The sequence below is a fragment of the Medicago truncatula genome, chromosome 4 (genome assembly GCF_003473485.1).
Source record: "Medicago truncatula cultivar Jemalong A17 chromosome 4, MtrunA17r5.0-ANR, whole genome shotgun sequence".
NCBI lineage: Eukaryota > Viridiplantae > Streptophyta > Magnoliopsida > Fabales > Fabaceae > Medicago > Medicago truncatula.
Genome location: NC_053045.1, coordinates 36,840,346 through 36,853,624, shown reverse-complemented (window position 1 = coordinate 36,853,624; position 13,279 = coordinate 36,840,346). Strand labels below are relative to the sequence as shown.

General features: G+C 32.6%; 3 protein-coding genes across 3 annotated transcripts; 1 reads left to right on the top strand and 2 right to left on the bottom strand.

The window, feature by feature from the left end:
* Positions 1-1,130: 1,130 nt before the first annotated feature.
* Positions 1,131-2,729, top strand: LOC25492852 (type III polyketide synthase B). The gene is made up of 2 exons (XM_024782651.2): positions 1,131-1,484; positions 1,592-2,729. The coding sequence occupies exons 1-2, from the start codon at positions 1,304-1,306 to the stop codon at positions 2,581-2,583; spliced, it is 1,173 nt and encodes a 390-aa protein (XP_024638419.2). The 5' UTR covers positions 1,131-1,303; the 3' UTR covers positions 2,584-2,729.
* Positions 2,730-2,833: 104 nt separating this feature from the next.
* On the bottom strand, positions 2,834-5,883 carry LOC25492851 (ER lumen protein-retaining receptor erd-2.2). The gene is made up of 6 exons (XM_013601111.3): positions 5,471-5,883; positions 4,849-5,048; positions 3,996-4,136; positions 3,818-3,898; positions 3,239-3,363; positions 2,834-3,121 (listed from the first exon to the last, which is right to left on the bottom strand). Exons 1-6 carry the CDS (start codon positions 5,691-5,693, stop codon positions 3,073-3,075), a joined length of 819 nt encoding a protein of 272 aa, XP_013456565.1. The 5' UTR covers positions 5,694-5,883; the 3' UTR covers positions 2,834-3,072.
* A 3,916-nt stretch (positions 5,884-9,799) lies between these two features.
* LOC25492850 (probable alkaline/neutral invertase B) lies at positions 9,800-13,035 on the bottom strand. The gene is made up of 4 exons (XM_013601110.3): positions 12,939-13,035; positions 12,284-12,573; positions 11,310-11,741; positions 9,800-11,001 (listed from the first exon to the last, which is right to left on the bottom strand). The coding sequence occupies exons 2-4, from the start codon at positions 12,536-12,538 to the stop codon at positions 10,147-10,149; spliced, it is 1,542 nt and encodes a 513-aa protein (XP_013456564.2). The 5' UTR covers positions 12,539-12,573; positions 12,939-13,035; the 3' UTR covers positions 9,800-10,146.
* Between the last annotated feature and the right edge of the window lie 244 nt (positions 13,036-13,279).

The window sequence follows — 13,279 nt, the reverse complement described above, 5'->3', positions numbered from 1 at the left end:
TAGGAATTTAAAAAAAATGAAAAATAGAACCAAATTGTCCTAAAATATTTTTATTAAAAAACTAAATGTCTCTTAAGTTCGTTTCAAATACACGATGTCAACTAGGGTGTTCGCGGATTGGATTGGTTCAGTTTTAAAAGGAAAAATCATATGATCCAATCTCTTCGATTTTGTTATTTGTTCATCCAAATGGTTTGGTTTTAAAATCAAATTCAATCCAACCTAATTCAATTTGTTCTGTTTGGATTGGATTGGTTTTCTGTTTTGATTGTTGTGTATAATTTTTTATTTTATTTAAGAAAATAAGTTTTATGTTTATGACATTTCATAAAAGCTATGGTTATGAAAAAGATGAATAAGTTGAAAATAAAAGCAAATTGTTATGAAATTGATCCTTAACATTGCAAGATATTATAAAGTATATAATGAGAAAGAAACAAAGAGAGAACATAAAAATGTTTTGTATTACTTCACAAGTGTGTCTTTATATGACAGTGTAGGTCCTATTTATAGGATACAAAAGTTGTAACTTACAATTACATGAAGAACCATGAGACTAAATATCAATAAAGTCATTTAGTCATAATAGTTAAGAAATATAGAAGGTCTAGGGATAATGGACATCCACATCATATTTTCATTTATTCATAACACAAATAAAATAGTAGCCTTATAAAAGGCAAACAAAGTAGTAGTCATTCAAGAAAAGTTATTCAAATATTTATGTGTCTTACAAAAACCATTTTAAACACAAAATTAAGATCAATTACAATTAACCAAAAAGTTCCACTCTCTTAATAAACAAAATCTGAAATCAATAGCCTAATAAAATGCACTCTAAACAACGATTGGATTGGACATGACCTCGGTTTGCATTAGATTGGATTGGACGTGAACACCCCTAATGTCAACTACTTGACAGGTGGAACGTCGTCTCAGCTTTACCACAGTTAAACAGCGGTAAAATAAAAATAAAAAAATTACGGAAAGGCTATTATGTCCCGATTTATTTTTGTGATAGTTCAAAATAGTTCACTAATACAAATTTGATGTAACTGCAATCCAACTAAGAATTCCCCCAAATCCCAACCTCCTCCCAGCGACAAAAATATGATACGATTACTATGAACAACTTACCTCCCAACTAACACACATTTACCTATTTTAAATCTGTCACGCTATTACTCCCAACATGCCTAGAAGACTATATATAGTCCTATTTAATTTCTCTATTCAAGGTGTTGTGGATAACATTCACTGCATAGAAAAGTAGACACATTTGATCTTTGCAAAAAGAAGAAATATGGGAGATGAAGGTATAGTGAGAGGTGTCACAAAGCAGGTTACCGCCGGGAAGGCTACTATATTGGCTCTTGGCAAAGCTTTCCCTCACCAACTTGTGATGCAAGAATATTTAGTTGATGGATATTTTAGGGACACTAATTGTGACAATCCTGAGCTTAAGCAAAAACTGGCTAGACTTTGTAAGTATATATAGTAAAATACACATATCAGTTCACTTTTTTTATGCATACATAGGGAACAACTTTGTTTCATTGACATGTAATTTGGCTTCATATGGTATAAACAGGCAAGACAACCACAGTGAAAACAAGGTATGTTGTTATGAATGAGGAGATACTTAAAAAGTATCCCGAACTTGCTGTCGAAGGCGCCTCCACCGTAAAACAACGACTAGAGATATGTAACGAGGCGGTGACGCAAATGGCAATCGAGGCTTCCCAGGTTTGCATAAAGAATTGGGGTGGATCTTTATCGGACATAACTCATGTGGTTTATGTTTCATCCAGTGAAGCTAGGCTACCCGGCGGTGACCTTTACCTATCAAAAGGACTGGGACTAAACCCTACTATTCGACGAACCATGCTCTATTTTTCGGGATGCTCAGGAGGTGTGGCTGGTCTACGCGTTGCGAAAGACATAGCTGAGAACAACCCTGGAAGTAGAGTTTTGCTTGCTACTTCTGAGACTACAATTATTGGATTCAAGCCACCAAGTGCTGATAGACCTTATGATCTTGTTGGCGTAGCACTCTTTGGAGATGGTGCTGGTGCTATGATAATTGGTTCAGACCCAAAATTGGAAACTGAGATGCCATTATTTGAGCTACACACTTCAGCTCAAGAGTTTATACCAGACACAGAGAAGAAGATTGATGGGAGGCTGACGGAGGAAGGGATAAGCTTCACGTTAGCGAGGGAACTTCCTCAGATCATTGAAGACAACGTTGAGGGATTCTGTGACAGACTAATGGATGCTGTTGAGTTGGAGAATAAGGAGTATAATAAGTTGTTTTGGGCTGTGCATCCAGGAGGGCCTGCGATATTGAATCGCGTGGAGAAGCGACTTGAGTTGTCGCCAGAGAAGCTGAATGCTAGCAGGAAAGCTCTTATGGATTATGGAAATGCTAGCAGCAATACCATTATTTATGTGCTTGAGTATATGCTAGATGAGAGCAAGAAGATTAGAAAGGAAGGAGGATATCCTGAATGGGGTTTGATACTTGCTTTTGGACCTGGAATTACTTTTGAGGGGATTCTAGCAAGGAACCTATGTCCTTGAACCTCCTAACAACCGTGATACAAGGCTTATTAAAATTATTATTATAATATATTATCATACATAAGATGTATTTGTGAGATCATCAAGGTCAAAAGCAAATTGAGAACTTTAATTAATGATCAAATGAAGAAGACTTTTTTAGTATACTTTCAAAGCAAAGTGTATGATCCGAAATTTCATTAGACTCCACTGCAAATAAAAGATATAGACCAAAACCTAAGACTCCGTAGAACTTGAGCATGTGGAATAGTTGCGACAAAAGCTCTAAGCAAATAGATACTTCATGTAGTATAAAGCATTTCCCAACCATAATAAATAACGGTACCTCGAACATAAAATATATTTAGTTATCGTTCATCCCCAACTTTACACTTCCACCAAGGAACAGAATAAACATGTCAACACAAAATGTACTCTAAGTCTAACATGGGTAACCAAACATGATGCCTGATTAAGTTAACAAGAAAATGTGAGGGTGAAGATCTGCAATCACACCACTCCAGAGGGAAGGCGTAGAACAAGCTGTCCTCCGAAAACACTGCAATTAAATAAATATCATTAGGACAACAGCACGGAGTCATGCAGGAAATATCTTAAGTCACTATCAGCAAAAAGGTGCGATAAATAGTAAAAACAAATTAGGAACTATGCTAACCTCTTGACATAATAGTAACAGAAATCTGCTAAGATGAATGTCTGGACAATTTCTGAGATAAGAACCATCGACGGCCATAAACCATACCCCAAGGCAACCAACAAATGTCCACGGGTATCTAACACCTGATGCAAGAAATAGTATGTTAGTAGAAGGAGACATGCGGTTATAGAATCCAAGAAAGCTACAAAACCAGAGAGTTGGTGCAAAAACAGCAGTAGTCTTGTACCCAGATGACTATCAATAAGATGTAAACTTAAAAGAGTCCGAACACACAAACATTGTAACGGATGGAGTTTCTGCCATGTAACTAGGACATAACAGATTCGGGTTGTCGAATCAGTATCTATTGCATTACAAACAAGGTAAGGTCGCCTTGTCTATTGTACAATAAAATGCACCCACAATGAGTTTGGCCCTCACAAAACGGCAAGAGCTTTAGAGCACATGTTGCCTATAAAAATGGCTTAGCTATACTATACCATTGAAAATGAAAGAAAGACTAAAATTTATCAAACAATGTTCATATCCCACTCCTTGATCAACGGGAAAGACGACTCAAAAAATTTATGAACAGACCTGAAGAACCCAATGAGCACAGCTTAAGAATCTTGCTACGCCAAGTGCAAAAACGTAATGAGCAGTGAATGGCTCAACAATCTGAAAGTACAAAATGAAACAATTCAGAAGGAAAGTAATAGAATCAGATCCCATACATTAGATGATGGACATAGATCCTGGAGTTAAAAATTTATACCTTGGTATTCTGCATGACCCGCAGTTGGGGTAGAACTGAAACAGCTTCCAGGTATACACAGAATGCCCAGAAAATCCTGTTTAATATATGATGAGAAGTTGATGGATGAATGAGCAGGGCTAACACGGCACATGGTATCACCTGCAACCATTTTCAAAAGAAAAAATATATCAAGCTGATAATGATGGAAGGTAAATGCACATGTTACCAGAAAAAAGTCACAGAATCAAGCCTTTAGGAAGAGGAATAATTTAAATTCTTGAGAATATGCAGAAAGTACAGAACTAAAAGAAGAGGGGGTTTAAAAGGAGAACCGTATTCAAATATGATTGCATCAGGTTTTATTTGGTGATGTGTCACTTGGTTCTATTGCAAGAAGAGGATCCTAGTAAATCATGTGCATGCTGTATACAACACCCCAAACCCTATTCTAATATGCAGGCATATCATGAGTTTGAAGTCTTTGTTCTCATAACCACAACCAACGTTACAGGTTAGTAATAACAAGTCCAATTTACATGATAGCTTGTTAGCATGTTACACAATACTATTCAGTATTCACCAAGGTTATTCTATGGATCCAGATTTCATAATCATATTATTCATGCAGAAGGAAATTTGCATCGGTACTGTCAACAAATATGACAATTTTAACGTTACGGAACCAATAGTTAAAGATTCTGTGAAACAAATATGACAACTTTTCATGTATACTACCATTGCACACAGGTGACATATCGAAGTTGTGAGATGCTTGATAGTACATCTCTATCATCTAAAGATACTATAAAATTTAATAATGTCAAAACTTACATCTTTACCATTTAGGATGAAACAAACAATTGGAGCTTACCACATAGTATATTGCAAAGTTATCCTTCTCCTCCATGTAACTCGCCTTCAATTTAAAACGAATCATGTATATAACCCACACCGTAGTTACGAAAGTCGCCAAGTCAAGTATGGTGTGAATGTCATATTCCATGACAAAACTACAGTACAGCCTCACAGCTAAAAATATAGCTGTCAATTCCTGGGATTTGAGTGATAATCCTGTTACATCATTCATAACCATCATCAAAACAAAAAACAAAAAAAAAAAAATCATACCTTTTAATTTATACATGCCTTTCTTGATCCAAAAATAACACATTAAAGCAACCACAAACACAAATCAAATTAGCCCATGTAATTTTTCCTGACCCGTCTAATTTTTTTAAGGGCAATGCCAATCTAAAGGGAAAAAAAATCTGAAAAATTTGATCTTTTTCATGACCCATGTAATGTTTTATGTTTTTTTGCATGAGAATTCAGACTAATTATTAAAAAAAAAAAAAAAAAAAACAACTTTTGATTGACAAAACATAAAAAGGGGAAATTTTTAACCTACCCAAGAAAACAAAAAGATTCAAACATGAATAATAACCCAAAAAAATCAATTTTTTTGCCAAATCGAAACGAAAACAATTACGAACCAGCACAAGTCTTCTCCTTCATGAGTTTATAGATAAGAACAGAGATTCCAAGCGAGTGAACAGCTTCAGCAGCGACGAAAAGATTATCGTGATCATGAACGATAAATCGGAGGAGAACAAGAGCGGCCATACCGGAAACAACGGCGAGAAAAGCCTTGACCTTTGGTGGTTGTCGCCTGACCCATGTGGAGATAGCGTGGATCGATGTTCTCTGAGGCCTCATCGTTGATGATGATGTTAAGGGTTTTCTTTGAGGAAAAACACAACACAGCACAAGAACAAGACAAAGATGGTTCTTCTCTTTCTCTTTGTTGGCCTATGCGTGGGACAAAGATTGGAAGGATCTATAGATTTGAGAGAAGGGATAGAGAGATGGAACAAAATACCAAACAGAAATAAAACACACAAAAACTAATTTATGAGATTGTGTTATGTTAGGTTAAATAAAGAAAATTTTAATCTACAGGCTTGATTGATTTTTTTTATTATTTTCCAAAATAGTTAGATTTGATTTGACTTTAGGCACAAGGTAAAAAAAAAAAGCAAAGAGTAATTGACCAAGTATATAATAATTGAGAAATCATATTTGAACATCTATTTATGATAATTTTCTCTCTCATATTCATACTAATTACAAATTCGCATAAGGTAAAAAAAAGTTTTTCTTTTTTTTTTATTTAGCCTAATTGCAAATTCGCACATATACACGAAAAAATGTAAAGAATTGAATATTTTTATATGAAGTCACATACTTCCATATCAAAATAATAATAATAATACTTGCACATCAAATGTTATGTACTTGCCACTAAGTTTTGTATTTACTATGGGAAAATTGTTTTATTCTAGAGGGAAATAGTGGATTTTTTCACAAACGAGTGAATAAATTCATTTCTTTTTTAGGAAAGTGAATAAATCAATGTGTAACTATGCATAAATCTTTCACTTAAATTAATTCTCAAGAATAATATAAATGTTAACCAAACCTTTTTTTTTAAAGTACGTATAAATAAAATTCTTGTCTATATATTTCAAGAAAAAACTATTCCAAAAATCTATCTATGTATATAATAGTTTGAAATTTACATCCAACGTCAAGCATTTGAATGATCTAAATGTCATGAATGGTTGTTGGTTAATAGGGTAAACCCTTGCTTAAATGGTCAAAATTTCTTCCTACTTAAGTTAATCCATTAATGGTAATGAATAGTGGCTAATGAAAAATTTATATGATATTAGATGAACGATAGGGAATAGCTAAGAACCATGGAATAATTCCTTAAAAAAAAAAAGAACCATGGAATAATAACATCGTTAGAATATAACATAGCACAGCATAAGATAAAAGATCACTTATAAAATACTCCTATTATGGTTAGATAATATTATAGCTCTAAGTTTTTTTGAAGTAAAAAAAATAAAATAAAATTAGAGCTATAATATTATGACTGATGCTAGTCACATCCCAAAAAAAACAAGTTACACTTAAATTTATTTAAAATTTTACAATAATACCAAAATTGCTCTCTTCATGTAAATTTTTAAAAACTCATCTTTTATGATCATTCTGAACCCTTACCCCCTTTCATCCACAAATCACCATAGATGTGCAACCAATATCTGAATCAACATCTTTGTTATTGATCTGTACTATATTCATAAAGGTTAGTGAATTTCATGAATTTCATTTTCGATGAGTTTCTATTTGTTTTATTGTTTGTTTTGGTATGAGATATGTCTGTCAATTTGATTTTAAGTGAGAGGTTAGTGTAAATTAAGTTTACATGTATGTATATAAAAGGGGTTAGTGTAGTTTACGTATGTAGGTTAATGTAAATTCAAGTTTACGTATGCTCAATTTAGGTTAGTGTAAATTCAGTTTACTTACATTCAATCTAGGTTAATGTAAATTAAGTTTACTTATGTTCAATCTAGGTTAATGTAAATTAAGTTTACTTATGTTCAATTTAGGTTAATGTAAATTTAGTTTACGTATGTATATAAGAGGTTAGTGTAAATTCAGTTTACTTACGTTCAATCTAGGTTAATGTAAATTAAGTTTACTTATGTTCATTCTAGGTTAATGTAAATTCAGTTTACTTACGTTCAATCTAGGTTAATGTAAATTAAGTTTGTAAATTCAGTTTACTTACGTTCAATCTAGGTTAATGTAAATTAAATTTACTTATGTTCAATTTACGTTAATGTAAATTTAGTTGATTTGAAATTGTTATTTTAGTTAAAGGGTATATTAGTCATTATGGGGTGTAACTTATTTTTTTTTTTTTGTGTGACTAGCACCAGTCTAATATTATAGCTCTAAGTTAGAATATTGACTATTACGTGTTTTTGATAAAGAAAAATTAATATTTAAAAATAATTCATTAATTAATAACAACATAGATAAATCATAAAATAATATACTTGTTTATTTAAAACCTGTTTTTTAAGAAATATTAAAACACTCTTCTCAAAAAAAAAATACTAAAAACATTATAATTATTTCAAAATTATTGTTAAATTCAGTTTCTATCTATTAAAATAATCTTTAAGTATTTTTTTTTTTTTTACTAAATCTTTAAGAAATGTAGAAAGTTGAAAATCATTTTTTTTTTCTTCATACTTTGAAAAAAAAATGCCTTTTAATTGTTTTGCACTCATTCTATAGTGTTATTTTTATTTTACAAAATTACTTTGTTTCGTTTTATTCTACAAAATTACTTTGTTTCGTAACCAAACAATAGAGTTCAAGTGGTTAATGAGCTCCACTAAACGACGGATTATTAAGAGAACTTGAGTTCAATCCTAAGTTAAACAATTCTTAGTCAGACTTTACTTACTTCCCAGCTAAAACCTCGGATTACTACCCTTTTTTTCTTGAAAATCGAAGGGTTGACACACGCAAAAAAATGTGGAGGGCTAACACCAAGAAAAAATCTTACTTTCGTGGTCATGCTAATGTTATAACTTCTTTGTTGAATAATCTACACTCAAACAATCTCTGAGCTTTGAAATTTGCTCTTGAGTCCCTATGACCTAATTCACTTGAACATGTTTTATCGCAAAACAATATTGCTTTATTTTATTTTTATAAAAAAATGCTAATTAAAATAACAGAGGTAAAAATGAGAGTAAAAATAATACTTTGTAATTTATAAATTCAAAATCTACTTGAAGTGATATCTAGACATATAAACCATCGACAAAAAAAAAAACATATGAAGAAACTCTACAAACCCGGTTTGGTTAGGGATAACAATGGATAAGATACTATAATACACATTCTCAAACCCACAGTTTGAAAAAATAGTTATAACCTTGTGGATAGTCAATTCAATACGTGTATCTATACCCATTGAATACATAAGCACTCGTACCGTATTTGTATTTTTTCAGGGGACCCGTACTCGTACTTGTTAACCACATTTTAACTAAAATAAATTACTTGATAAATAACAAAGTATATATATTTGAAAAAATCAATTATTTAATTAAACAAAGAATGATTAACCAAGTGATTGAGCTCATGTAGTTAATGAGCTCCTATTAAGAAAATTTATATCCTACACATCATGTTTTTTTAACAATCGACGTGTTTGACCGTAACTCATTACGATATCTCTCACTCCCTGGTAACATATTGATTAATTTACAAGTTTTTACTTTTCGTGGAATTCAAATATTACACCTAGAAGATAATTACAAGCCTTCAATTGATTGATAGTGGATTTCTAAGAATCTTTGTACTTATCCCCTAGATAGAATGTTCGAATTCCACATAAAGCAAAAACTTTTAAATTGGTCTTTAGGTTATCAAAGAAAAGCGAGAAGTATGAGTAACAATTTAATTTGTCGAATGTTACGAAATATCCAATTAATCTGAGTCTAATCATCTTCTGTGACCTAAACTTGGTGAGACCAAACCACTAATTTATGATGGAAGATAATCTCATAGAACCAAAATAAATGTGTTTGGTAATCAAACTTTTTCTTAGAAAATGTTTGGTAATCAACCTTCATGGAGTATGCTATACTATTATTGTAGTATTTTAAATATCTCTCCCTCAAAAATAAAACTTTTAAATATCTCAACTAGTTAGTTTAAACCATAACTTCAATACATATTACTCAGAAGTAGGAGTATTTTGTAACCGAGCTAGTGCTATACCAAAACAGTTTCATTTAATTCTTTCTATATCTGAGAAACCAACATGTAAACTTCAATACATCATTGATTAATAGATAGATTTGGAGATAAACAATATAAAGAAATAACACTGCTATTATACTTCACATAAAAGGATTTAGACTAGACTAGACAAGATATGGTATTGATGAAGGAATGATATGTACTGGTGTTATGCAGAAGTGTGATGATTCCAACCATCAAGAAATTACGTTAATACATTCTTTGTCTAATGCCTTAATGATCTTAATTCTAACAATAACAAAGGCTCTTTTAGCTAACTGTATATATCATCTATTAAGAAATTCATGCAATTCCCAGGAAACTTTGGCACAAAGCAACAAGCAATTATTAGGGTAATGCATCTCACAAAGAGAGAACATAGTCAACATACTCTAAAAAGTTGAACTAATTAAGTCTTGTAGATAATTCTTTGCAGTGTTTCATTTACAGTGTTTCACCTTGCACTTTTTCCATTGCATTTACCTCATCACCATGGGCATGATTTTGATCTTCTGTGTTGAGGACTTAGGAGTTTATCTTCCTCGAAGGCCACCATACGCAAATGTAATGGATCCTCCATCATCAGCTTAGCAACTAAGTAACCAGCAACAGACCAAGTTTGGCATTTCCTAGCTTGCTTCCCAATACATCTACCTAGCTTTCCATCATAATATTCGGGCCAATTGTCCTTCAGCAATCTGGTCTCAGCAATTTTAAGTGCGTGTTCTGCAATCTTCTGTCTTCCAGTCTTGATCGAAGCCGCGGTGAGAAGCCATAAAAGAACTGGCCAAGATCCTCCATTATGGTAACTCCATCTAGTATTTTTGGGGTCACAGCCTGTTATGATCCTCCACTCATGATTTTCAAGTGCAGGATAACAAACTTTAGCTGGCATCTCACCGATTAATTCATCCCAGCGTGATTCTATGAGATCCATGATTGCAGTGGATTGCTCAGGAGTAGCCAAACATGACAAAATTGCAATGCAATTACCAAGGCAAAACCAACGAAAATCCATCCTAGCAGGACTCACATTACCAATGAAGTAACCACCACGATGAGGCATGAAATCAAAAATCCAATCAGGTAGAGAATCAGGCATCACATTAAACTTGTTTACTGCAGTATGTGAGTACTCTTCTGTTTTGTATCGATATACATCGTTAAGTTGCTTTAAATCCAACCAAAAATAGTTTCTCAGATGATAGCTTAAGGCATTCAAGCGGAACAGAATTCGATCTAGAAACTCATTCCCTTGCTTATCTTGCTTAAGCAAATGCATAGCACACTTTAAAGCCATGTAGAACAGTGCTTGAATTTCAATTGGATAACCATACAGACCCTGAAAATTGTTGGTCAAAAAATGAATGTAACAATTAACAAACCTTCTTGATAAAGTTTTTGTATGTTAAATTCTTCATCAAAACATAAATCAACAATTATTTTTTTTTATCCAAACAAAGTGAACTAATCTTTGCATATACAACTGGTGCCTTATTTTTTGTTTCTAGTCAATTTAATTTATGATGGTCTAGTTCCCTTGGCCTATAAAACATCGATACAGACACAAACACTATACATGCCTCTAATATGAAGTGTCAGTGCTGTATAGCTATCTACTATCAAATTTTCAACAGAAGTAGTACTTACCATTCTGCGATCAATCATACAGCATCCATCAGTACATAGCAGAGTTGGAAAAGTGTCAAATCCTTCTGAAAGGCATAAATTCAGAATCAGGCGCATACCCTCTTGACAAGCATCGCTATCAGCCAAGGAAGTGTCTCCTGTAGACTTTGTGTAAGCACGAAGTAATATAATCCACCAAAATCCAGAATCAACAGGAGCAACCCTGCCTATTGCACTTCCACCAAAGTCAGGAACCACGGATTCATGGTTCTTTCCTGCTTCACGTTTCACCTTAAAGCTAGCTGGCATTACACCTGCTGATAGGTGAAACCTATCAATAACTTTCCGCTCATTTTGAAGGCGAAGAGTCATTTCGAGAAACTTTTTAACAATGCCATATTCCTTGTTCATCAGGAAAGCCAGAGCACTTGGCACAAAGTCTCTTACAAACACCTACATGCAAAAGGGGTGTGATATATGCATAAGGATCAAAGTCACTGATCTAGAATTGAAAAAGGAGAAATAAAGAGAAATCAGAAAATAAATTCACTCATTTACATATATTCTAGCTTATGTATCTGATTTAATATATTCAAAACTAGAAAGAGTAAATCACCTTGTACCAAAAAAAAAAAAAAGAGTAAATCACCAATTTAGTGCTTGAAAAATTAGGATCAGACGATTTAGTCCTTGAGATTAACAAAATTCTAAAGTTATTCATAAAACTAAAAATCTTCGATTACACTAATCTGTCTTAGACAATGTCACAAACAAAATTGACAGTCTAAAAGGACTAATATGATCATAGATTTTCAATTTCATAAGTTAATTTGAAATTTTGATAATTTTAGGATCAAACTATACATTGTTTACAAATTACAATTCAATAGACTAAATCAGTAGTTCACTCAAACTAATACTAAATATAAACCCAGAAAAACAAGAAACAATAGTTGCATTAATATAGTTAGGAGATCATGGGAACATGCTTATACCTGATCATAATTAAGTTTCTCATTAGAACTATCCAAAGCAGCAATTGTACCGACCGGATCACCATTCAAATATAGCATGGAGCGCCTCAGAGATTCCCAAGCTTCATTAATCATTGGAACTGAGTTTTGCAGAAGAGAATCTGCCTTATCATTGGGATTGTCCACCTGGTTAGAAGAAGAGTTCTCCTCAGTTTTATTCAATGCGGAAAAGAATGCTGCAGACAGTGTTGCACATCGACCCAATGGTCGATCCATATTTGCAATTTCACTAGTATTGTATTGATCAAATTCTGCAATTAAGTCAGAATAATATCAATGAGATTAAATAATCAACATGAATCTTAAACCTGTTCTTGTGAAATTCTAAATTCTATATTTGGTAACAGTTAAAAGACCATGAAATTTTTGCATGTGATTTCAAACATACATCATTTCATGGATTCCTTAAAGCAGATATACATTTAGAAACTCTTACACCATTCTTTTCTCTAAATAACGATCAAAATTCAAGAATTCATTCAAGAACGTACACTCACATGCATGCTTTCATGTAATCAGAGATTCAAAGATGTATATCTCATAATGACACCAACAATGCAAAGAAATTCAGAAAGATGAAGATAATTTAATGGAAACCAAATAAAGAAGAACATACACATGCAAATTGAATATGAAGAAAAGTAAAACCAGAAATGGAAGAGAGAAAGAATTTGTGCAGCTGCTATTGCTGTGAGGACGAGAACGTACTACAGTATTGCTTTGCACGTTCTGTTTCTGTATTTTGGCGCTTGGTTCCTTATATAGATTTCAAAAATTGAAATTTATTTATTGTTTTATTTATTTTTCAATTTAATTTTTTTTGACAAATCAATTTAATAATCTTTTACTGTAAACATAAAAGAATTTAATTTCTAAGTATATACCAGCCAATCTAAAAATATTATATATATAGACACACGCAATAATATATTGTCACCACATTTAATAATGAATACG